Source organism: Canis lupus, chromosome 26 (genome assembly GCF_048164855.1).
Source record: "Canis lupus baileyi chromosome 26, mCanLup2.hap1, whole genome shotgun sequence".
Classification (NCBI taxonomy): Eukaryota; Metazoa; Chordata; class Mammalia; order Carnivora; family Canidae; genus Canis; species Canis lupus.
Window position 1 is genome coordinate 19,366,205 of NC_132863.1, and position 25,311 is coordinate 19,391,515.

Genomic DNA, 25,311 nt, shown 5'->3' on the forward strand with positions numbered 1-25,311 from the left:
GGAAGTTTCATTCCACATCTGATATGGAGTAAAGTAACAATGCAGAAGTTGGTACATGCAAACCGATGACTGGTGGGCAGGATCCCAGATCCATAACCAGATAGTCCCGTTCCTTTTCCCGTCACAGAGCAGCACTGGCATCTGGTTCCTCCCGGGACTCTCTGCACTCCCCGCGCTGCACAGAGGCGTTGGAGACCCTCGCCTGGCCAGTGGCTTGGGAGGAGTAAGGAGGTGCGGCAGATCCCTCCAGGCAGTCCCAGGAGGCAACAGCCGCGGTATTGCGCGGTCCAGTCCGCAGTCCGCAGATCCCAGGCGCTTGCTGCTCTCTGGCGGCCGGAGCCGGGAGCCGGGGAGCCCCGGAGCCCGGCGACCCGGGAATCGCGCCGTCTCCGCTCCGCGCGCCCAAGGGCACCAGCGAGTGACCGAGAGGCTGGGGGGGAAAGGGCGGGAGGAAGGGGCCCGCGGCCGAGGGGAGAGGAGGGAAGAGGCCCGGGAGGGGCGCGCCAGGGGCGCAGCGCGGACGGCGAGGAGGGAGGGCGGTCGTGGGCGCCGGCGCGAGGCAGGGGTGGCTGCCGCCCGGCCGGCGCGGACGCCCCGCCGCGACCCCCCCCGCCCCGGGCCCCGGCGTCGCCGCTCGCCCCTCCGCCCCGCGCGGGCGCCCCCTCCCTCGGCGCCGGCCGCCCCCTCCTCCTTCCCGGCGCTGCCCCTCCTCCGTCCCGCCCCCCGCGCCCGCGGAGCGCGCCGCAGTGGCTCTGCCTGCACCGCCCGGCCCCCGAGCCGCCGCTCTGCCCGCTCGCCGGCCCCGGCTCCTCCACCGACCGCGCCGCCAGCCCCGGGAGCCCCGGCCGCCGCCCCGCCCGCCCCGCTGCGCATCCAGGAACTCGGGCGGGACCGCGCGGCGATGCCCGGGGCCCCGCTCCCGGCCAGTCGCTCGCCCTGCGCCCGGGCCCGGCCCCCGACGGCCGCGCGCTGAGATGACTTTCCGCGACCTCCTGAGCGTCAGTTTCGAGGGACCCCGCCCGGACGGCAGCGCCGGGGGCTCCAGCGCGGGCGGCGGCGGGGGCGGCGCGGGCGGCGCGGCCGCCTCGGAGGGCCCGGCGGTGGGCGGCGTGCCGGGGGCCGCGGGCGGCGGCGGCGGCGGCGTGGTGGGCGCGGGCGGCGGCGAGGACAACCGGAGCTCCGCCGGGGAGCCGGGGGGCGCGGGCGCGGGCGGCGAGGTGAACGGCACGGCGGCCGTCGGGGGGCTGGTGGTGAGCGCGCAGGGCGTGGGCGTGGGCGTCTTCCTGGCCGCCTTCATCCTCACCGCCGTGGCGGGCAACCTGCTGGTCATCCTCTCGGTGGCCTGCAACCGCCACCTGCAGACGGTCACCAACTATTTTATTGTGAACCTGGCCGTGGCCGACCTGCTGCTGAGCGCCACGGTGCTGCCCTTTTCAGCCACCATGGAGGTGCTGGGCTTCTGGGCCTTCGGCCGGGCCTTCTGCGACGTGTGGGCCGCCGTGGACGTGCTGTGCTGCACGGCCTCCATCCTCAGCCTCTGCACCATCTCGGTGGACCGGTACGTGGGCGTGCGCCACTCGCTCAAGTACCCGGCGATCATGACCGAGCGCAAGGCGGCCGCCATCCTGGCCCTGCTCTGGGCCGTGGCCCTGGTGGTGTCCGTGGGGCCCCTGCTGGGCTGGAAGGAGCCGGTGCCCCCCGACGAGCGCTTCTGCGGCATCACGGAGGAGGCAGGCTACGCCGTCTTCTCCTCCGTGTGCTCCTTCTACCTGCCCATGGCCGTCATCGTGGTCATGTACTGTCGCGTGTACGTGGTCGCGCGGAGCACCACGCGCAGCCTCGAGGCGGGCGTCAAGCGCGAGCGCGGCAAGGCCTCCGAGGTGGTGCTGCGCATCCACTGCCGAGGCGCCAGCGCGGCCGACGGGGCGCACGGGCCGCGCAGCGCCAAGGGCCACACCTTCCGCAGCTCGCTGTCCGTGCGCCTGCTCAAGTTCTCCCGCGAGAAGAAGGCGGCCAAGACGCTGGCCATCGTCGTGGGCGTCTTTGTGCTCTGCTGGTTCCCCTTCTTCTTCGTCCTGCCGCTTGGTGAGTGACCCGTCTCCCACGGCCCTTTCCTTTCCTCCTCGAGCCTGTGGCTCTGCCTTCCCCCCCGGCTCCCAGACGGGGTTGGACGGTGACTCTCCACCTGCGCATGAAGGGTTGACTCGGTTGAGCTCCCTGGTCTCTTAGGCAAGTGCACTTTGTGGTCGACAAACAGGGGGCCCTTCGTACTTGCAGGATTCGTTTCGCAGGCTTCTGACTTCTTTCTTCCCCCCTCTGAATTGCCATGACAAGCCTTGGGCTTGTTTTAATATTTCAGAACCCCCTAAATATAAGAGATCTGTGGCATCTGTGCGGGCATCTGCCCCATAGTACGTGGCCAGCGGTGTACATGTTCCTCTACATATCCCCGAACACACACACACACACACACACACACACACACAAATGCCAACCTCCAGAGGTGGGTGCATAATGGGTGGGGTCTCCACTGAGGTGCAGCAAGCACGACATCAGCAGGTACGAGAAGCCACCTGCTTTCTCCAGGAACTTCTTCAGTTCCAAATGGCCAGGAGACCCTCCCCACCTGCTATCCAGGAATGCCCTGGGCTCTCACTTCTGAACATCTCCTTTTGGAGGTAGGGTGCTGTGTGGGATGAGAAGGAAGGGGATAGAGACAAATTATCAAATGAAAAGTTAGTATCGTTCATCGATTTTTCTGACATTTAGTGAGTCCTTTAGCTCTTTTGAGAACTTTCCTATTTGTTTCATCAGCTTCCCTGCAGTCCTGGGAGGTGGGCGGCAGTTCTCAGGGGCTTAGTCCCACCCCTGAAGGCTCCTCCTAGAGGCATTGGGGCTGGGTCAGCAAAGGGAGGTGAAGGGGAGCACCATCTCTGGGGATGCATTTGCCCTGAGTCATTTTGCCCATGGCTGCAACCTCAGCCGGCCCCAGCTAGGCCTCCCCTGCCTTTCCCCGACCCTGCGGCTGAGTCAGGAAGGGGACGATGGCCTGCCTCCTGCTCCCCTGCAGGCCCTCTCCACATAGTGGCCAGAGTGGCCAGAGTGAACTTTATATATTATAAATTATAGTGTCACTCTCTACTAAAACCCCCTCAGTGCTTTCCAACTGCCCTGGGAACAGACTCCAGACTCTCCACTATGGCCTGTGAGAGGGTGACCTTCAAATTTATTATTGTCCAAACCAAAATGAGACATGATGAATATTTATGCTGGGATCACAGGCACGAACCGGGACAGTGGGAGCAAACCCGGACATGTGGTCCCCCCTCCCGCAAGGAGGGCCTGGAGTGATGGCCTCCTGGCTTTGCTGCCCCTTGCTCACTGCGTGCTTTGGCTCCTCTGACCCGCTCCCGATTCCTTGCCCACAGCGAGCTCATGTCCTTGCACTTGCTCATTTCTCTGTCTAGCCTGCCCTGTCCTCCCTCCTCCTGGCTAACTTTAGGTCTCCGTTTAAATGTCCCCTCTGCAGAGAGGTCTTCCCAGATGCTTCGGCTTCAATGTGTCCTCCTCTGTGCTCTCTCCCTTGGGGCACAAGTTGCTCTTCCTTTACTGGCTCCTTAGCTCTAATTACATCTGCATGTTGCTTGGTTGGTGTCTGACTTGCCTGCACTAGCCCTGAAGCTCTTCAAGGGCAGGGCTGTGTCATTACCAAATCCGCAATGCCCAGGACAGTGCCTGGTATGTGAGGAACAACGTAGTGCAGCAATGAGGAACCACAGGCTCTGGCACCAGGCAGCCTGGGTTTAAATCCCAGCTCTGCCCCTGACTGGCTGTGCAACTTCAGGCAAATCCCTGAACCTCTCTGTGCTTCTGTGTCCTCATCTATAAAATCCAGATGATGGTGATGGTAACAGCACCCACCTGCAGGGCCTTCATGAGAGTTCAGCAAGTTATTATCTGTAAATATCACCATTCCTTGTCATGAGTGCCCTGTGAGCTATTGCTTTTGTAGTAGCTGCTCACTGAATAAATCACTGTTTTGAAAAGCAGCCAGCCAGAGGCTGTGGTGGGGGTAGAGGGAGGCACGGACACTGAGCAATATATACTTGTGGGGGAGGGCAAGTAAGCAGCCAGGAGAAAGCCAGTGTGTCCCTCCCCTTTAAAATCTGCCCAAGATTTAGTACGACCTCCCACCAGGCTCTCCACCCAGGCTCCTTTCTCCCACCAGCCAACCCCTGCCCTGTCCCTGCCCAGCCGTGCCCCACCCCAGGTACCCTCATTACCCCCTGCCTCTCACTTCACACTGCCTCCCCCCACCACCACATAGGGAATGATCAAGCTGTGTACAGAATGCCACCTCCCATTTGTTATTTTAACTTCTTTTAAAATTTCGAGTTGTAGAACGATGCACAGAAAAGGAGAAAGGGGTATACCAAGTGTCTCTGTACCCATAATCACCCATATTGAACAGATGTTAACATTTTGCCATATTTGCCTCAGATCCCTCTCTCTGTTTCTCTTTCCAAAGAAATAGAACACAGCCAAAAGTACATTCCCTCTTGCTGTCCCTTCCTCCATGTCTCCCGCCCTCCTCAGAGGTTAATCTGGAGTCTGTCACCCCCATTCATATGTTTATACTCTTACCACAAACATCTATATCCACAGTAATATATGGCATTGTCTTGTGTGTCTTTAGGACCTAGATAAATGGCATTATGCCATGCACATCATTCTTCAGTTTGCCTTTCTCGTGCAACATTATATCGGTCAGATTTATCCATGCTGGTTCGTTTTAGCAGCAGTATGGTATTCCATTTGAGAGTATTCCATGGTGTGTTGATGCAGTCTTGTGCTGAGCATTCAATTTTTCATATTTTTCACTGTTACAGTCAACACTGCAGAGGGCTTCTGTTTTTTTGAGGTTTAGAGCATGTGCTCCTCTTCCAGGAAGTCATCCCTAAATTTCCATGCCCTTTGGCTCTTTCTCAATCCCTCCATCTCTGCTGCTCCCCACACTTAGCATGGGGCCCCCACCGTGTCCTTGTCACCTCCTTCTCACCAGTCTGCGTTCTGCGCAGCCTCCTGAGCCCCAGAGCAGAGCCCAGGGCTGCTGGTGGAGCTGAATTGAGTGGAATCTGGCAATAATGAGCAAGCAGGACAGAGGCCAAGCAGGGAAACAGAATATTCTGATCTGCCTGTGTCATGGTGTGGCTTGGAGGGCGCAGCCACAGGGAGAAGTGGGGAGCAGAGCCTACAGTGCAGGGCAGGAGTGGCTTGAGGATTGTGCAGAAGGGAGAAAAGGTCAGGAGTTCCTAATACCCCAGCACCGGGCCCAGGCCTGGGAGAAGGGAGAAGGCCTTTGAAGGATGAGGAAAAATTCTGAGGAGCAACTTTTAGGATGAGGGAAAATTGTGAGGAGCAACTTTTGGGAGGAATGTGGAATCCAAGGAGCTGGCATATCTTGGTATGGAAGGGCCAATAGATGGTCGGGGTGGAAGATGTTAGAAACTTAAAGAAAGGGGACCACGTCGGGGGTGTTTGCCGAAGGAGGAGCATGGGATGCAGTCTTCCAGAAAGAGGATGGAGGGACAAAGAGAAGAGGGAGGCTGGGGATAGAGCTTCAGGGAGCACTCACTTTGAAGGAACCAGAAGGGGGCCACCAGAAGGAGTGACAGCTCCCTCCACCCAGGCCCTGGTCTTTATGCCAGGTGTGATGAGCACCAGAGGTGGAGAGATTGAGAAAGAGCAGTGTGTGCCAGCCAAGGCTGTAGCCCATAGAAATGAAGACACCTAGTAGGGCCGCAACCCAGGAGTTGTCTGAACAGACCAGGATTCCCCTCACCCACTCGTCCACACACAAAACTGAGTAGAAACAGGAGCCACAGCCACAGCAGTGAGCAGCCCCAACTGCCCAGAGGACATGGAGAGGCTTAGGATGGGGCCCCAGGGTCCCAGAGGATCATTGGCACAGGGGCCATGCACTGCCATCTATATACCTGAAAAACTGTGGGTCAGGCCTGAGTGGCAAAGAGACACAAACTAGATGTCCTGAATCGTGGAACTTCTAGAGGCCCAAGTCACTGGCTAGAGGGGACTGAAACTCAGATTTTAGGAACCAAAAATCCTGAGGGGCCAGGAGAGGCCTGCCGGGGCACCCAGGGAGCTGTGTATAGACGCAAGAAGCGTCACTTGCCCTCATGCCCGCCTGACTGAGTGTTCCTGCTGGTGCCCAGCTGAGCCGCCCGCTCCACCAGAGTACCCATGCACCCTGGTTTGCCCAGGACAGCCCTGGTTACACTGGCATGATCACTGGTCATGCTTCCCTTTCACTCTTAGATCTGTTCCAGGCTGAACAACAGAATATGTGGCCACCAATCCTTGGGGAGGAGGGGCTCTTCGCAGCCCTGAGCATGACAGATATGCACCCCCTACTCTCACCTCAGCGAGCTGACATGGAACTGGGTGCCTTAGAAAGTCATAGGACATTATGTAAAGGTTCCTCCTGATGTCTGGAGGAACCTGCACCTCTGGAATGCATATGGCCTTCCAGTTGGTGCCTGCTGCCCACAGACTTCCAAGGAGAAAGGGGGCGTGGTGGGGTGGGGTGGATTGCAAGTGCACCTCATTAATCCACCCCAGGGCACTTCGTGCAGGAGTCCTCTAACCCTGAGAGGTCTGGGCTAGCCTCTTGAGGTAGAAATCCCCGTGAGCAAGAGGGGAACAGAGAAACTGAGGAAACCAGCAAGCACCTATCTGCAGAAGAGCTCCCTCCCTCTCCCAGCCGCCTCCAGACACTACCTCTCCCCCTTGATGTTCTCATGGCAGCAGTGTTTCACTGTGTCTGGCTTTGGCTTGCCTGGCAGATGCCCCCTGAGCCATCCCCAGAGGTGGACCTGTCCCCTGGGACCTAAACACACACAAACACACATGCATGTACATGCATGACGGCACCATCTCCTATTATTCCTAGAAACCACAGACAGACCCCTGTCCTGTACCCCAAGCTCCCTGTCGTTGGGCAGGTCCCTGGGCCTCTCTGGCCTCTGAGTTGGCCTCCAACTGTGCTCAGTCATACAGAGAAGTCTCAGAGGCTCAGAGCCCACAGTGGCCTACCAAGACCACATCAAGGTACCTGGAGGCTCAGATATGAGAAGTCCCAGGACAGTCCAGCCACTGTCCCAGGCCCCCATCTCCCACTGTCCGTGAGCCATACCTGGGCCTCCCACCCTGTACTGTCAATCTCGGCCCTGTGGTATCGCTGTCCCACCTGACCACCCCTGGATTTAGTTAGGTACTCCTTCATGCTCCCCAAATACACTGCACAGGCTTTGATCACAGTACACTGTAATTGCCAGTATTCTTACACATATTACAAAGCATGAGGACAGAGGAAACTACATATGTAGGTGCAGAAAAGTGTAGTTATTTGTGGGGTGCCCTGTGGCTTGGGAGACATGGAATGGAGAGCCCACAAGAAGAGGAGTCATGAGATGAGACAAGATGCCATCAACAGGAGGAGGGGTAAATAAATTGTGCTGTTTTCATAGGGCTGGGAAAAATAACAAGTGTGCTGCCTACAGCAAGGTAGATGAATTCCATGGACACTATACTGGGCAAAATAAGCCAGATCTGCAACTAAAGGCATACATAATACATGATTCTGTGTGACAAAGTTCAAAACCAGGCAAAACGAATTGATGAAAATTAGGATAGTGGGTATGTGTATTGACTGGAAGAGAGAGCAAATAAACCTGAAGGGCTGAGAATGTTCTAGATCTTGAGCTGGGCAGTGATCACATTGATATGTGCATATGTAAAGTCATCAAGCTGTACTCTTAAAGTGCATGTGCTTTATCACTTGACTGTCATTATCTTATGTCTTAATTAGAAATTTCTGAGAGAAGGCGGGTACATGCTGAAGAGAGGCTTGAGCCATGCTGAAGAGTTGGTGTCCAGATTGGAAAGCACACACTGGCAGCCAGCTATACAGGGTAGATTCCTCATGTGCATGTGAGAGTGTTGGCCAAATGCCAAAGGACTCATCTCCACAGGTTCCCTGACGTGGTGCAGGGGGAGTGGTAGGGGATGCTTTGTGGCAGGTCCTCAGCAGTGGCATCACTGTCCTCTGGCCCAAGAGCCTGAAGAAAGGGCTGGCATGACATCTCCTAACTGTGCCTTTGCGGCACCTGGCACATAGTAGGTGCTCAGGAAATGTGTGTAGAGGGAGGAAGTGGTGGAACCCATGGCCTCTTCACATCCCCCCATGCCAAGGGTCTGAGTGGTAAAGCACCAGCACTCTTTTTTTTTTAAGTTTTATTTTTATTAAGATAAAAACACTTAACAGGAAGTGTACAATCAACACACTATTGTTAACTGTAGACACAGTGTTGCACAGTCCATCTCTAGAATTTATTCATCTTAAGTGAAACTTTATGCCTGTTGATTAGCAACTCCTTATCCCCTTTCTCCCAACCCTCAGCCTCCACCCTTCCACTCTTTGATTCCCATGACCCAGCTCAACAATGTTAACCCAAGGCCAGTCTCTGTGCATCACCACCCTCACCCGCTGTCCCAACACTGAGGATGATTTTGAAGAACATCCAGACACCATATCTGTTCACGTAAATTCTTCAGTATACATTTCTAGAATACAAGAGCTTTTTGAAAAATAATCACAATCCATTATAACATGTAAAAATAATTGTTTAATATCAAACACTGTCTACTTTAGTGTTCAGATGTTGCCAGTTGTCTCATATATTTGTAGTTTGTTTGAATCAGGATCCAAAAAAGGTGCACATGTTGCATGTGGTTTATTTGCTGGCTAGGTCTATTCAGTTGGTAAGATTTCCCCTCTCCCCACCTTTCCCTTGCAATTTATTTGGTGAAGAAACCAGATCAGTTGTCCTGGAGACTGGCCCATGGTCTGAGTCGGTATCCCCATAGTACCATCTAATGTGTCCCTATACTTCCTGTAAACTGACTTAATCAGATTCAGGTTCAATGTTTCAGCCAAGAATTCTTCTCTTTGGGGCTGTTATGAATGGTCGGGGGCTCAGGTGCCCAATACGATGGTTCAGGCTCAGCTTGTACTTTTCTTCCCCCGAAACCTAGAAGCAGCCATTTCTCAAAAGAGCCTTCGTCCCTTTTAGTGGCAAATGATTATTTAAAGACCACAGTCTGAGCTCTCAGCTTTTCAGGGATACTGAGTTGGTCCCTGATCCAGCAGACAGAGCTAGGAAGTATATTTTATGTTTTATAAAAGAAAAATACACCACTGACGGGATATGCCTAGGAGCTGCCCTTCTGCCTACATCCTCATAGCTACAGAAGAGTGTCCAGGACCAGACAAATAGTTCTCTGCTGGCCTCTCAGAGTTTATGGGTCCTGAGGCAAACATGGGGGCACAGGCCTTCTATTCCTGGTCCATCTCGAGCCAGAGGACTTGCCAATTACCTCTCACCGTGGAAAACTGGCAATGCAAGGAATTCAAGAGAACTGGCTTGGCACAGCTGACACCACTGTGCCCTCAAACCACCCCTTCATGTTCTCACAATCCATCTGAGACCTGGCCCCTATCCAGGTCACCTCTTTCTGATGGCCTTCCATGATTGTGCCCACTTCAAAATGGCCTTATCTCCTACCACTCTCCCCTTCACCTTCTCTGTTCCAGTGATCCCAACGTCTTGGTTGTCCTCCAACTTCTCAAGTTCCTTCTTGCTTCAGGGCCTTTGCACATGCACTTTCCACTCTCTGGAATTCTCTTTTCTCAGATGCATGGCTCAGTCCCCCCACAGCATCTTCAGGTCTCGGCTCAAGTATGCTTTATTAGAGAGGCTTGTCTGACCCTATAGGGGTCCCAGATGTCCCAGCCTCTCTTGACAGAGAAGCTATTGAGCTCCAGAGTCAGAGCCACTGAATGAGCAGTTGAGAGAAGTGGAAGAGAGAAAGGGAGTATAGAGTGGGGAATTCCGCCTCTCCTAGCCTTACTGGTAAGAAGACACCTGAATATCTAGGAGAGTGTGGTATTTTCAACCCCACTCTATCTCTCTGGCCAGAGAGAATGGCTGCCTGTGGATGGAAAAGTCCCTAGTGATGGAGAGGTGGGAAAGGGGGCAGGCCAGGGTGCAGCTTGATATTTCATGGTCCGCTGCAAGTTATGAGCAATGCTGGCTGTGAATTCTGACATTCTGCCAAGAACAAGTTCCCTTCTGGTGATGCCAGAAGAGTGCTGTTAATCACACATTCTGCCCCATGGCTTCAGAGCTATCACTCCTTGGTGAGACTTGGCCACATTGGTCAGCTCCAGCCTAACCAGCATCTCAGTGACATCTCCTAGACCTGGACGTCTCTGGTCCTGAGGAGTGGGGACTGGCTTGTGACCATCAAGGCTGCAAACACAAACCTCATGGGCTGCCTCAGTTTCCCCAACAATGTGTGGGCCAGGCTGACCCCGTCAACATGCCATAGAATGAGCCTACCTGCTGACATAGGAAAGGCCCTGCCTTTAATGACTAGTGAATGTCCAGCCCCACCCCTGCCCAGGACATAGGTTAGACTCCTGATAGAGGCATCCCAATATAGGGAACAGGAGAAGGCAAGTGGGAGCAAGCCTGATGGGAGACCAACATGAGAGCAAGGTCAAGAAGAGAGAAGCAGGCAGGAGTTGGGTCTGTGCTCATCTCCCACCTGCATTCTTACTACCTCTCCACACAGGCACGTAAATGTGACCCCTCCCCTGCGATGAGGAGGAAAAGCAAGCCCAAAAGCACCCCTGCTCTGCGTCAGGTGCTTGTGTTAGAGGATGAAAACAACCATCATTTGCTGCCTCAAGAAACCGGTAGTGTAGGAGGGCAGATAGAGCAGTAACAAATTTTATTAAAATGCACACTTGGGATGCCTGGCTCGGTGGTTGAGCGTCTGCCTTCAGCTCAGGTCATGATCCCAAGGTCCTGGGATCAAGCCCCACATCAGGCTCCCCACAGGGAGCCTGCTTCTCCCTCTATGTCTCTGCCTCTCCCTCTGTGTCTCCCATGAATAAATAAATAAAATATTTTCTAAAAAGGCAGACTTGCATAAAAGGGCACATAACCCAAGCTTGGTGGGGAGGATGCCTGACCCAAGACTCAAGGCCTGGGTGGGAGGAAATAGGGCCAGACAAAAAGGCAGAGGAGGAGCCCAGCCCCTATGGGAAGACCTGCTCACAGCTTCATCCTCTGGCTCGTGGCCACATTTGAAGGGGAGCTAGCTGGAGATGGCACTGGGTCCTGAAAGGCCTTGAATGCAACACAAGAAAGCTTGGGCTTAGTCCTCAGAGCCTCTGGAAGCCACTCCTGGGTTTCAGAGGTTTAAGTAGAGAAACCAATTTTAGAAAAAGCCTCCAGCTGTGTGCAGAGTAGAGAGGCCAGAGGACCCTTGGGGGCTGTCACAGCCATGCAAACAAAACGAGATGCCAGACTAAGCAAAGGCTTCGGGAGCGAGGTGAAGGCAGGGACCCCACTAGAGAGAAAACTGAAGGCACCGGGCATGATGGCCAGTTGGACCTTCAGGGTGGAGAAGAGGGACTCACTGAGCAAAGTCAGCAGGAGTTCAGCACCTACAGTGTGTTAGATGCACTCAGGAAGGCTTCGGGGCCATGGGAGTGTTGTGCCAAGCAAAACAGGCACAAGTCCTGCCCTGGGGACTTGGCTGCAGAGAGAGATGATGGACAAAATGAAAGCTAACTCCAACAGTACGGGAGGAGGCCGTGAGTGCCACGGAGAGCTACAGCACCAGTTGGTGGGGGATGGGGAGTCATGGGTGGGAGGGCAACGCAGCTTTACCTGGGAAGTCAGAGATACCTCACTGTAGAGGTGAGGGCATGAGCCATGTGGCTATCTGGGGGAAGAAGATGAGGAAGAAAAGCAAGCCCAATGTGGGAGCGTGTCTGGCATATCCAAAAAGCAACATGGAGGGCAGTATGGCTGGAACGGAGTTGGGGGTTGGGAGGGGATGGCAGAAGGTTTGGGGGAGCCACATGCTGAGCTGTGTAGGTCACAGGCTCTTACTGTGAGGAGAAAGGGTAGTTCTTAGAGGGTTTGGAACCTAAGGAGTGAGTTGATCCAGTTATGTTTTTAAAAAAAAATCACTCTAGCTGCTGGGTTGAGGACAGAAAGCATGGGAGAGTGGAGAGGCTGCTAAGTACTTGAGGTGGGAGATGCTAGTGTCTTTGACAGGGTAGAAGAGCACAGGGAGGAGGGTAGCTGTGAGTTCTGACCTCACGTCCTTCCTCTCTGCCCTCAGTCACTCCATTCTATAACCACCAGCCTCATCATTGTTCTGTGAACATACCAAGGCCACCTCAAGGGCCTTTGCACTTGCTATTCCCTCTACCTGATATGCTTTTCCTAGATGTCCACATACCTCTATTCAACTCTTTACTCAAATATCATGTCTTCAGCAGGCCTTTCTTGGCCAGCTTATCCAAAAATCTATACCGCCACTCCCAGCCACACACAGACACATAAACACATACTTCCTATCTTTCTTCCCTACTTTACTTCTCTTTAGCACATTTTATTATCTGATGTGTTTATATTTTCCTTGTTTATCCTATGTATTGCCAGCTTTGCCCAATGAAATATAAGCTTCATGAGGTCAGGATAAGTATGAAATGCTGGTAGACACACAGACACACACCCAAGTGGAGATATCTGGGAGGTAGTTGGATCTGAGTCTGGAATTTGGGAGAAGAGTCTGAACTGGAGATAGAACTATGGGCATTATCAGTCTGAAGTCGGTATTTAAACCCATGAGCTGGGATGAAATTACCAGCAGAACGTGAAGGGAAGAGATTCCAGACTCTTCTAGGAAGGAAGGGCACGCCTACGTTTAGCAGTGGGGACTGACAGAAGAAGCAAGCAAAGGAAACTGATACAGAATAGAAAATCCAAGAGCGTGGGACCTGGGATCCATGAGTGAGATGAGAGGAGTCTGGGATGAATGAGAGAAGTGTCCACAGGTTGGGCCCTGGGAGGAGCGGGGCTGTATGGCAAAGCAGTGAAGAGCAGGTGCGGAAGGGAAGTAGGCAGGTGCGGACAGAAAGGATAGAGAGAATGAGGTTTGTAGCCCGAGAACCAGCAGAGAGGGTGCAGCTATGGCAGGTGCATGCCTGAAGGGGACTGATGGATGGAGAGTACTGCCACACAAGCAGGGATGCTGACCTTGGGCAGGAGAAGAGACCTCTTTCTTACAGAGGAGGAGGAGAGGTGAGGAAGGCTTGAGCACATGCCCAACTTCTTTGGCTTCTGTTTTCTCCTCGAAGCAGGAAGTAAGATCAGCTGCCCTGAAGGAGGCGAAGGGGCAGAGTAAAGGCTCACGGAGCTGGTGCAGGACCCGGGCAGAGCAGCAAGGTCACGGGGAACCCTGGATGGAGCTGAGGTTGGGGACCCTCACATTCAGGGAATGGGCAAATCACTCCAGAGTTAGAGTCTGGCTGGATAAGCACAACCCAAGTCCAGAAGGATGCGAACATGCGAGGACTGAGAAGGCAACTTCAGAGGTGTGAGTGACTAGGAGTCTCAGCTGAGCAGGGGCAATAGGAGACTTCGAAGGGGCTGCCAGAAGGTCAAAGAATGGTTAAGAAAGAGGATAAGAAGCTGCAGTGGAAAATGGGTTTTATTTTATTTTTTTAATATTTTATTTATTTATTCATGAGAGACACACAGAGAGAGAGAGAGAGAGAGAGGCAGGGACACAGGCAGAGGGAGAAGCAGGCTCCATGCAGGGAGCCCAACATGGGACTCGATCCCGGATCTCCAGAATCACACCCTGGGCTGAAGGCGGTGCTAAACCACTGAGCCACCCGGACTGCCCTGGAAAATGGATTTTAAATGAAGAAGTGAAATATTCAGGCTTATCTTTTTAAAAGGATCCCTCCAGGGGCGCCTAGGTGGCTCAGTTTTTTGGGCGTCTGATTCTTGGTTTCAGCTTGGGTCATGGTCTTGTGGTTGTGGGCTCACCCTACATCAGCTCCAGGCTCAGCAGGAAGTCTGCTTAGGGATTCTCTCCCTCTGCCCCTCTCTCCACTTGCTCGTGCTCCCTAAGATAAGTGAGTAAATCTTTTTTTAAAAAAATAATTAATAAATAAAAGGATCCCCCCAGCTGCTGTGTGAACAGGGTGCAGGGGTACAGGGGCAGGAGCAAGGAACCCCCTTAGAACAGCACTTCAGGTAGATGATGATAGTAGCTGGGACCAGGGGGTGGCACAAATTGGGGGTGTGTTCCAGGACCAATAGGAGTTGATGGATGGGATGCAGGCAGAGAGAGGGGTTGAGATGTATGGAGCACCTATGATGTGCCAAGCACATGTAGAGAGCTCACCATTTAAAGATAAGATAGACCTGGGGTGCCTGGCTGGCTCAGGCGGGAGGAGCATTTGATTCTTGATCTCAGGATCATGAGTTTGAGCCCCACATTGGGTATACAGATTAAGTCAATAAATATTTTTTTAAAAGATTAGACAGGAAACTGATAGTCACCTATTGTGTTCTTGGCACTTAGAAGTGAGAAGATGTGCTATAGGGAGAGTACCTCTAACTGCCAGGTTGGGAAGGGTTGGTATGAAGAGAACTTCCAGGTGGAGGTGCCAGTGGAGCTGGCGGAGGGAAGAGGAAGGGCAATCCCAGAGGAGCAGGAGCAAAAGCCCCCAGGCAAGACTGGGGAGCCTGCTGGGGCCAGAGGGCAGCAGGAGGTCAGTGCAGCCATTTAGCTGATGCACAAAACCAAAGTAAGACTGCTGAGGGGAGCAGGAGCTATAAGAGAAAGAAGAGCAAGGGTGTGATGCTGGGCACCAGTACAGAAAGGTGGGAGGCTGAGGGAGGGTGTCCCACAAGGTTCTCTGTTTCCAATAACAGCTGCCAAGTTGAGTTAGCACAGCTGGGCTTTCTGCCTGCAAGGAAGGCTTCGGAAGAGGGAGCCCCATCAGGACAGAAAAGAGACAAGTGGCCTTGCCTCAGAGCCCCCACCTGCTCATTGAGGCTCTCCTGTAGCTGGGCTCAGGAGCTGACAAAGTGTGTGCCAGGCCGCTGGAGAGGGATGAGAATTCATACAGGCGAGGTTGGCCCGAGTAGCCACAGGTCAGAGTGGCTGGGGGAGCAGGAAGCTGGGGTGGCCAAAAAGGGGCTTGTCCACTGATGCCCCCACAGCCGGGCAGCATTGCAGGGACAATGCCCATGAGCCAGGAGCCCATCCTCAGGGGCCTCGGGGCAGTTCCCCATATTATCCATGCATGCAACGGACAGGGATGTGCACACAGCCCCCTCTGACCCTGGAGATCTTTGCCAGAAGTTCGACCTGATGAGAAAGTATTAGGGGGAGGGGGGAGGACAGCAGGGAGAGTGAGGCTGTACAGGGTGGTGTGGGGGGCAGACTGCAGCTTTCTGGGCAGAGGTGGGTGTGGGGCTCAGAACTGTGAGACAGAGGTGCTGTTGCCTGTAGAAGCTGGAGCCCAGGCACAGGCGCCTGTATTTTCCGGGCAAGATGTCTATACACAGTGGGCAGAGAACACATGAAACAGTTGTGCCACATGCTGTCAGTGTCCCCTCCAAGCCACCACCCTCCCTGGACCTTCAGGGCACATCAGCCAACTTCCATCCCAACACCTGCCTGCACCTTTGCCCAGGGGCTCACTCCACCCACCAGAATCCTCATCATCTACCCACACAGGAGGCCGGGGAGAAGTGTGGGAAATTAATACCTCTGGAAGTAGCCCAACCAGTGACTGATGGGAGTGGGGGTATAGATACTCCACCTCCCTCATTCCCCTGGTGGGATAGCTCTGAGATTCCTGAACTTCATGGTATCATAGGATTATGCCCCAGTTGCCCACAATTAGTGACTTGCACTTTGATCCTTGTCTCGGGGTCTGCATCTGGGAGAGCCCAAAGTAAAACAGAACCTCAGTGGGACACAGTAGGAAAATCTTGGGGCAGAAGCTTTTTTTTGTGTGTAGGGCATTCCCAGCCTGTAGCAAGCATCTGCACAGGTTGCTTGAGCATAAGTTAGAATAGTGTTTATAACACGGTCCAGGGCATACTACAGTATGCCATGTCGCCCACCAATGTGAGTAAAAACAACACTGATAACGATGCTGTTTGGCCAGCTTCAGGCTTGCAGCTGAAAGCATAGTCCACTGATTTGTCATCCTAGGCTAAATATAAAAGAACTGTGGCCTGAGTCAGAGTTATTTTCAGCACCGTGTCTTACTTTGCAGCCATTGAGGGATGCTATTCAGAGGGCCGCCTTCCTGGTGGGTGAAGTCAACCCTAGTGGCCCCCACATTCCAAGGACAACTGTCTAACTCCCCTCCTAGGGGAGGTTGTCTGCTCAGCATATGCTGACTGATGCCCCAGCCTCCCCCAAAGCCACCAGGTCTTGGCTTCTGTTTCTGATTACTCTCCAGAGCTGGAAACTGGGTCTCTTCCCCACTGGGGTGGAGCTGCCCTCTTTCAAAAGCCACCACATAGGAAGAGGGGAAGTAAAGAGACACCAGTGTTTAAGAGCCTGCGACGTCCTGCACTCTGAAATGCACGCATTTCACAGTGGAGCTGTGTGACCGCAGTTTCAAAGGCCTGTGCCTCATGACACTCGTGACTCTCCTCCTCTGCCACCACCACCATGTGTCTGTCTCAACAGCAGAAATTCTCTATCTTGTAGGAGGTGGGTGATGGGCAAGAGCTCCCAGGTCAAAAAGGGGGGCATGGTGCCTCTGCCCCCTCAATAGGAGACCCTGCTCTTCTTTCTTTAGGGGCGGAAGAAGAGAGCAGGTCCCATGATTTGTCAAGGACCCCTGTCCCTGGTCTGCTCAGTCTCAAGGGCACCTGCAACTTTTGCCTGGGATGGGACGCTCTTGCCACCTACCCCCTCCATCCACTGCTGCTGAGGATGTGAGAATGAGAGTGGCTTTTGCTTTTAGGGTCATGCCTTTGCATTTTGTCAAGTACCTTTTGAAGACAGCACCCCTTACATGGTGGAGATGCCAGGAGAGGTTTGTGAGGAGGAGGGTCTTTCTGACACAGCTCAGGTCTTAGTGCACCCACCCTCTCCTGCCTGGCACTCTGCTCCTGCAAAGCCATCCTAGAAGCCTTCCCTGACCAATTCCACTGGGACAGCCCCAATGACCTTCGTTCCAGCCACCACTGGCATTGTTTACTGAGGCTTAATTCTAGGCTCCGTTTCTTGCCTGCTTGAAACTATCCATGGCTCCCAACTACCCACAAATAATTGTGTAAATTCCCTTCACCATCTGTCCCAAATGACATTTTCTCAGCATATCCCAGAGGACATTCCCAGGCCCCAAACTTGTACTCCTCTTGCCCACCTGTCCCCTCCACTTCTAACACCCTCCATCCCTCCTCATCCTGCCAGGCTCCTGTCCATCCTCTGAGAACCCTGGAAGCCTCACACCCCATCCCACATCCTGAGCACCACCATCACACCATCTTCATTCCCTTGGTATTTTATGCACCTAGCTACTCAGGGAATGGGGCTTTGTTTGATGTGAGCCCAGCACAGCACCTGACGTGAGGCAAGCCTTGGTCAACATTTCATTCAAAGGTTCTTACCCTTTTTGTGCTCCAGACTTCTTGGGCATCTGGCAAAGCTTATGGAGCCCTTCTCAGAGTTATGCTTTCAAATGCTTAAACTAAAATACAAAGGATTGCAAATAAAACGGATTTCGTTGAAAACACCAAAACATTTGTGAATGAAATCTCTGGCTTAGTAAGGAATGTGCTTCTAGGTTAAGGCATTAAGTAAGAGAATCTAGTGGTAGGTTCTGATGACTGTCATTTCCAAATAGGAGCAGACAGTATTTCAGAGCATCTGCAGCAACTGAATGTGATAGGAAAATACCTGGCAGGAACTGCTGAGAGTCAGGTCGAATTCTAGGAAACTGCCCATCTTGCACCAGTTTTGAGCTAGGAGAACCGGGACGGCATAGGGCTTCCTCTCCCTCCTACTTGAGTTTGTTGCCTACACTGTCATTCAGGGAAACTGCTCAGTATCAAGGAGACGTCAGTAAAACGGAAGATGATTTTTTCCTCATCAGGGACCCCCTTGGGGAGAGAGACGTTGGGAGCCCCGAGCTGGCAGCCCAGCCCCTAGTTGAGGACTTTGCGCCCAGGGGGCTGCCGGGCCTCGCTCTCCTGGAGCATCTAACAGGCGTGGGTCTCTACCCCCCCTCCCCCCCCCCCCCCCCGCAGGCTCCCTGTTCCCGCAGCTGAAGCCCTCGGAGGGCGTCTTCAAGGTCATCTTCTGGCTCGGCTACTTCAACAGCTGCGTGAACCCGCTCATCTACCCTTGCTCCAGCCGCGAGTTCAAGCGCGCCTTCCTTCGCCTGCTGCGCTGCCAGTGTCGGCGTCGTCGGCGCCGCCGGCCCCTGTGGCGCGTCTACGGCCACCACTGGCGGGGCTCCAGCGGCGGCCCGCGCCCCGACCTCGCTGCCGGCCGCGGCGCCGCGCCCCCCGGGGCCCCGCTGGCCCTCACCGCGCCCTCGGCGCCCGGCTCCCCCGGCTCCCCCGGCTCCCCCGGCGCGCCCGAGGCGCAGGGCCCCGTCGCCGGCCGTCGAAAGCCGCCCTGCGCCTTCCGCGAGTGGAGGCTGCTCGGGCCGTTCCGGAGACCCACCACCCAGCTGCGTGCCAAGGTCTCCAGCCTGTCGCACAAGATCCGCGCCGGGAGCGCGCAGCGCGCGGAGGTGGAGGCGGTGTCCCTCGGAGTGCCCCACGACGTGGCGGGGGGCGCCGCCGGCCAGGCCTACGAGCTGGCCGACTACAGCAACCTCCGGGAGACCGACATCTAAGGCCCGCGGGGGGGGGGGGGGGCTGCGGGCGGGGGCGGGTGCAGGTGCGGCAGGGCGCGGCGGGGGCCCAGCGAGGCTGGCTTGACGCTGATCCGGGCTGCTCCCGGGCCTCCCTGAGAAACTGAGGCTACGGGGTAGGGCCCTGGAAAGGTAAAAAGTTATGGCCTCCCTCCCCGACACAGGTGCCTGGAGCTCTTCCTTTCGGAGGAAGGGGCTGTGGGTTCCGGGGGGCCTGTTGCCCCCAATCCCTGTTTGAGAAACACTGCCCCATCCATGCCTTGAACCCTGGACAGACCGCCTCAAGAGGAGGGGCAGGCCTGCCTGGCTGTCCCCAATGCCTCCCCTAGGGAAAAAGCCAGTGGGACCAGGGGGACTTCTCAATGGACACAACTTCTCCTTACTGCCGACTGGAGGAACCCAGTGGACCAGCCCAGCCACCAACAAGCTTTGGTGGCAGATTGGATGACCATCCCACAAGCCTGTTGTATTTACCCATGGACCCACTCCCCACTACAGAGGCTCCTCCATGCATACCCCACCACCTGGCCCTGCCCCTCATTATGTCCCAAGGGCCTTACTGTTTACACTCTGTACATAGTGCCTGTGCCCATCACTTCTTGCGAGGATCTGGAGCCATCAAATGGGGAGAGCTTTGTCATTTTGAGACATATTTATTGGTAAGAGTACTTCTATTTTGTCCAAACTGTGCAAACTGTCCCTCTTTAGCTTGTAACCCATAAAAAACTCCTTTTTTTTTTTTTTTTTTTTTTTCTAAACTCCTTCAAGTTCTAAAGCCCAACAAGAGGATAGTCAGGTCTGTATTCACCTTTCTAGTTTCAACCCAACTATCTGTTTAACGGATGGCTGTTCTCCTCTGGGACTTTTAGCATGACCCTTAAAGGACTTAGGGGTTTTGTTGGCTTTTAAGATTCATATGATGAGTCTTGGGAACCAAAAGGTAATCATAAGCATAAATGTTCATTTTGTCAGTCTCCCCAGATGTATCTGTGATGCTCTTGGTCTCAGTGAGGAAGATGGCCATCAGTTAAATGGATAACACATTACATGAAAAAATATAGAAGCCCAAGTAGACAAGCATACATGGTATGAGAGAACACCTACTTAGGAATAGTGCTGTTAGCTTTGAGTGAAATGTCCAGCACTTGTCACATACTCAAGAGATTGAGGTAATTCAGTCTTCAGCTGGATAATATCAACCACACACATACAGCCGGAGTGGGGGTGATAACTGTGGTCCAGTGGAAAGCTGGTTAGGCAATACCCCAGGGTGTCTGGAGTGGGAATGTTCTAAAACTAGAAGAGCCAGTTGCTGGGGCCAACATGGACCAGTAGTTTGAATCAAAAGTTTCCATCCTGTGCTGAGGAAGTAGTCTATTTGAAAGGTAACCACGATTTTAGACCTCTCCAATTTTATAAGGTAAAAAGATAGCCAGTACCAGGGCTCAGGAGCAGACATTTCATACTGTGGATCTACATCAGTTTCTAGGCCTGGCATCCCCGCAAGGCACAGGAAGGGTAGTTAAAGGCGGGTTCTGGGTACATGCTGTACACCCCAAAGAGGGCCCACTTTACAGGACATTGGCCACCTAAAGCTGGGGACACTGGAGGACAGCCCTTGCTATCTTCTCACAGAGGTGGGGGCCATCCCTCAAATCAGGAGTCAGCAAAGGGGCTGACCCCTCATCAGAGAACTGAACATTGGGCTTCTGGGCAGAGGTTCCAACAGCAGGGGAAGGTCTCTGAGCAGGCGAACATGGGCTCCCACATGCCAGGGCAGTGGAGCCCACAGGAGGTCAACAGTGGGGATAAGGGAGCAGGTTGGGGAGGGAACGTTCATAGGGGGACTTTAGGGGGCCCTCCCTGCCCTGGAAAACCCAGTAGGTGTGCAGGCAGGTGGAGCTGGCAGCTAGCCCAATACTTTCTCTAGGCCCAATGATTAATCTGCAAAACATGTCTCATGTTCAAGCCTCAGCCCTCATCTCCTGGCCACAGGGGCCCTCTGCACACAGCTGTCTCCTCCTGTACCCCCATGCCTTCAGGACATCAGGGGGAGCTACAGAGCTCCCCAAGAGGCTCTGCCACAGGGACCCCCCCCCACCACCAGGGACCCAGTTCTAATCATGGATAAAGCACTGAGTTGCTGACCTTGGGGTCAGGACATGTCCAAATGCCGCAGAGTGGCCTAGAGGAATTGAGGGAAGAACAAGAGCCACTCTGGATGAGGGAGCCTCTTACAAGTGATTTGGGGACATCTGGAAGAAGTGTATTATTCACTGTACCGTTTCCTGGGTCCTCAGGCGCCCCAGTCCACACATCTGATTAGAGATACCGACTCTGAGGTACATACAGAAAATGAGGCCGTGATCTCCAGGAAGCCTTGTGAAGTACCAAGGTGACCAGGAGAGTGGGAAGACTCTGTCAGTACTGATCAACATGGGAATAAGCGTTCCTTTACACAATCTGCTAGGAATGGGGTGAAGCCTTGAGGGGGTTTGTGAGTGGGAAAGGGATGGCCGTGTGAGATGGGACAGGGACAGAACAGGCCTCCAAGAACACTGGCATTTGCCTAAGCCCTTTGTCCCTCACCATCCTCAGAAAGCCCCATTCCTGCTTCCCACACCAGTCTGCCCACCCTCCCTCTCAAGCTGGGCTCTTGCCACCCATCTTGCCTTGCTTCCCACACTCTTTCAGGGACCTCTGCCCCAGTGTCCCCCAGAGCTGCTTTTGCAAGTCACCTGGGATGTCTCATTTCCTCAATCTCCTGCCCTCTGTCTCTGCCACAGTCTACTCTGGTGGCTGAAATGTTCTTCTCCCTGCCCGAGCCACGCCCCTGGGATCTCTTCTGGTCCCCTAACCACACACTCTCTCTCTGTCTCCTGCACAGGCGCCTCTCTCTGCCCTTATATGTCCCCCAAGGTTCTCCTCTCCCTTTTCTCAACTCTGCACACCATCTCATCCACCCCCAAATCATCTCAATGACCACTTGTACATAAATGGCTCCCAAGGGTTTGTCTGTAACTCCAGATGTGTATTCACCTCTCTTTGGGTGGTTTCCAAACACCCCAAATATGTCCACTTGCCTCCTGCAAAACCGTCTCCTTGACTCCATATAGGCATGACAAGGCCACTGGTGCTGAGGCTGGAAGCTCCTGGAAGCCCTCAGCCTGCCCACCTTCTCCACTCCATCATCTTCCCAAGATCTTCCCAGATTCCCTGCTCAAAACTGAGCCCCGAGTGTCCCTTAGCCTCATTGGTAGCTCATACCAAGGTCATCCTGGCTTAGCCCACTGATAGAATCCATACCTGTGTATAGGAAGAGGGCTCCCTGTCTCCAGAGCTGCTCAGGGCTGGGTGTGAGTGTTCATTAAATCCTGGATTGATGGAGTTGGCCCACTGACACTTCCCTGGGACACTGCCCCACTGCCCACCTAATATTCAACATCACTGTCTTTGCAAGACTCTAACCCTTACTGCAGTCCTCACAAGGCTGAAGCCTGTATCCTCCCCCAGCCAGAGAATCAGCTGTGCCAGGGACTTCTACGGGAACACCTGCTCTGTGTGCCTTCCAGCCCACCCAACCCACCACCTGGAGCCCCACCCCAAGCCCTTAGGCCCTCCTGTTCCAGGCGCTGACAAGTCCTGGCAAAAGGTTTGGGACCTTGGTCGCCCTCCCTTCAGTGACCTGTCAGAGCCCCGACTCCTCAGTGCCCTCCTGACCCTATTTCTATTTCCATCCTGTTACACCCCCAGGGAGTTACATGTTCACCGTACACTTGGAAAGAATTTCCTTTTTCTTTTTTTTTTTTTTTCTTGAGGCTCCAGTGAAGCACAAAACCAGATGCTCATAAAGGCTAAACCAGTCCCGCAGCCTCTGCTCAGAATGGCTCTCTGGGGAGCCCAGTGGGCCCAGGTGGTGCTAGAGGTGGGGTCTTTGGGCAGGGGGCCTGCACTGGCCTCTCCCCCATTTGGAGCTGGCTTTCTTCCCTTCCCCCACCCGCTCTTGGCAGGAGCAGGGAAACAAAAGGAATGCTGAACAGGACTCCAGCCTATATTCTCCAATTGCTCTAGTCTGGGGAAGAAATAAGCAGGAATTGGAGGATGCATTTAGAACCAAGAAGAAATCCCGGAACTGGGACCACAACAGCCTGAGCTCTTGGAACTGGAGCTGGAGGGAGGGATCCATTGGAGGCCGTGCCAGAAACCTCCCCTGTGACACCTGTAGACACCCCTCCAAGGCCTCACCATTCACTTGATGCCACTGCACCGTTTGTGTCTACCTCCTTCTGTCCTGCTGAAAAACCAAAGAAAGGAGTCCCCATTCCCACTCCTGAGAGTGACCCAGATTGGTCCCACTTATATCTTGAGTCAAGCCACATGGGTCTCTGGTCAGCCTGTGGACTGGCTAATTTGGGGGTCAAGCCTGATCAGCTGGGCAGGCAGATGGAAGTGGATCATATCACACAGCACAAAACACAGCTGTCCAGGTACCAGCATCCACGAGGGAAGTGATGCTCCCAGATTGGGCAGGGACAGACAGCTATGGACATCTCCAGCATGTCACAAAGATTAAGAATGCAACTGCAAGTAATAAGGAAGCTGATGGATAGCTGCTTAAACTCTGGGCATTACTCTCACGTGTCAAATTACAAGGTGGGCAGTTGCTAACATTATCAGTTGCAAGTCTGTGCTTTCTAATCTCTGGTGTGATGACTTGTATCTTCTTTGTTGCTTAATCATGATCAATGTTTCCATAATCCACATTCTTATTCAAAACAGAGGGGAAAAAAGAAAGATCTGCTTTTATCAAGATAATAAAAGCTTTCCCAGAACCCCTCCCCCAGCACACCTCCACTCTGATCTTATAGGCCAAAACTGGGTCCAATTTCCCACAAGGGTGACTGCTAACACCAAAGGCTGGGTGCTTGAGGATGGAGGTCTGCATTCAGCCCACCACCTAATTTTGCACAGCCCACAAACTAAGAATGAGTTTTACATTTTTAAATGGTTGGGGCAGGGTGGGGGGCAGGAAGTCAAAAGAATATGTCACAATAAGAAAATTATATGGAGGTTTCCTCTTGGCTCCCAAAACCAAAATCTTACTGTCTTGCCCTTTACAGGAAAAATTTGCCAACCACTGCTTTAGGGCAATGAGGATCACTGCCTGTCACTGGGCACACAGCAATCCTGAACAAAAGCAGGATTCTGGCAACAGGAAGAAGCAAAAAGGATGGACATGGAAGGGACAGCTCGCGGTGCCTACTACCTATGCCAGTCAACACATTTCAAGCCTGCATCCAGTTATCTAATCTGCAACAGCAGAACGAAGAGTCCCCATTCTAGCTAGGAACCTGACACAAAGGGGTTTTTCTGGAAGCCCTCAGCCCTGAGGACATCTTCCCAGACTGACCAAATGTATAAGATTTTGAAAGAGACCTGTGAAAAGGAAAGGGGGATACCAGGAAATATCAGCACTGGCTGTGTCTCGAGAGGCTCAAGGGGCTATTATTTGCTCAGTGAACTCACCCCCAGCCAAGGTGTTGGTCCTTGATATTATAGGTCTAGAAAATGGATCTGATCAGGATTCCAGAGTTACCAGTCACATAAAAACTGACAGTCTAAGTCACTAGGATGTGAAGTTCATAAGCCCAACACCAATGTGCTAATTTTTCATGGGAAGTACAGCCTAACTATATATATACATACCAATGTTCTCATGGTGACAAACAAACTTGATGGAAATCCAAACTGTGGTCTGAAAGTCCCTTAGTAAGTTCAGAGGCTGAGCAGGGAAGTTGATAGGAAGAGTTGTTGATTTAGTGCATCAGCCATAGGGCTCCATCCCCAGTTCACATATTCACCTCCTTGTACATCCTGCCTCTGTTTCCATGGTACATCTGCCCATACAAATGACTCATGCTTCAATCCCAGCCTTCAGTCTTTCTCTGTGCCTGTAAGTTCCCTTTACCTGTCTCCAGTCTCATCCATCATGGACCCATTTCAGACTGGAACCTTCAGAAACCATTCTTGAGAGCTTTTATGTCTCACCTCTTGGGGAACATCTTATGGTCATCCTAGGGCAAACCTACAAGCATCAAATGACTGGACCTCTTAATTAGGCAGCTGGTGTTCCCCCAACCCCAGGTGTGAACTGCACAGGTGAGGACTTCTGATGCCTTTCCACCAGCTAGCACTTACCAGCCAATAACAAATGGCCAGACAATGGTCACTGCATGTATTTGATAATAGTTACTGAGTATCTAGTTATGTACCCGGTAAATGAAAAGGCATCAGTGTACAAAAGAAAAAAATCTCTGCATCCACAGAATCCTCATTTCAGAAAGGAAGGATGGGTAACAAACAACAATAAACAAAATATACAGTAGATGGTGACAAGCAAAGAAATATAACAGGGAAAGGGAACAGAAGTGTTGGGGATGGGGCAGATTGCACTT

The 25,311-nt window shown here is 53.4% G+C and overlaps 1 protein-coding gene across 2 annotated transcripts; it reads left to right on the forward strand.

The window, feature by feature from the left end:
* Window positions 1-836: 836 nt before the first annotated feature.
* On the forward strand, window positions 837-23,704 carry ADRA1D (adrenoceptor alpha 1D). Of its 2 annotated transcripts, XR_012018363.1 has the most exons (3): window positions 837-2,085; window positions 18,243-19,515; window positions 22,867-23,704. XR_012018363.1 is itself a non-coding variant. In XM_072800184.1 (2 exons), the coding sequence occupies exons 1-2, from the start codon at window positions 975-977 to the stop codon at window positions 18,836-18,838; spliced, it is 1,707 nt and encodes a 568-aa protein (XP_072656285.1). In that variant the 5' UTR covers window positions 837-974; the 3' UTR covers window positions 18,839-23,526. The 2 variants fall into 2 exon arrangements, 1 of the variants encoding a protein (XP_072656285.1); XM_072800184.1 differs by having other exon boundaries at window positions 18,243-23,526.
* Window positions 23,705-25,311: the final 1,607 nt, after the last annotated feature.

Excerpts from the sequence above, each read along its gene's own strand:
- ADRA1D (XM_072800184.1), top strand. The coding sequence starts at position 975 with ATGACTTTCCGCGACCTCCTGAGCGTCAGTTTCGAGGGACCCCGCCCG. Across the intron at positions 2,086-18,242 it reads CTTCTTCGTCCTGCCGCTTG|GCTCCCTGTTCCCGCAGCTG; the intron begins GTGAGTGACCCG and ends CCCCCCCCGCAG.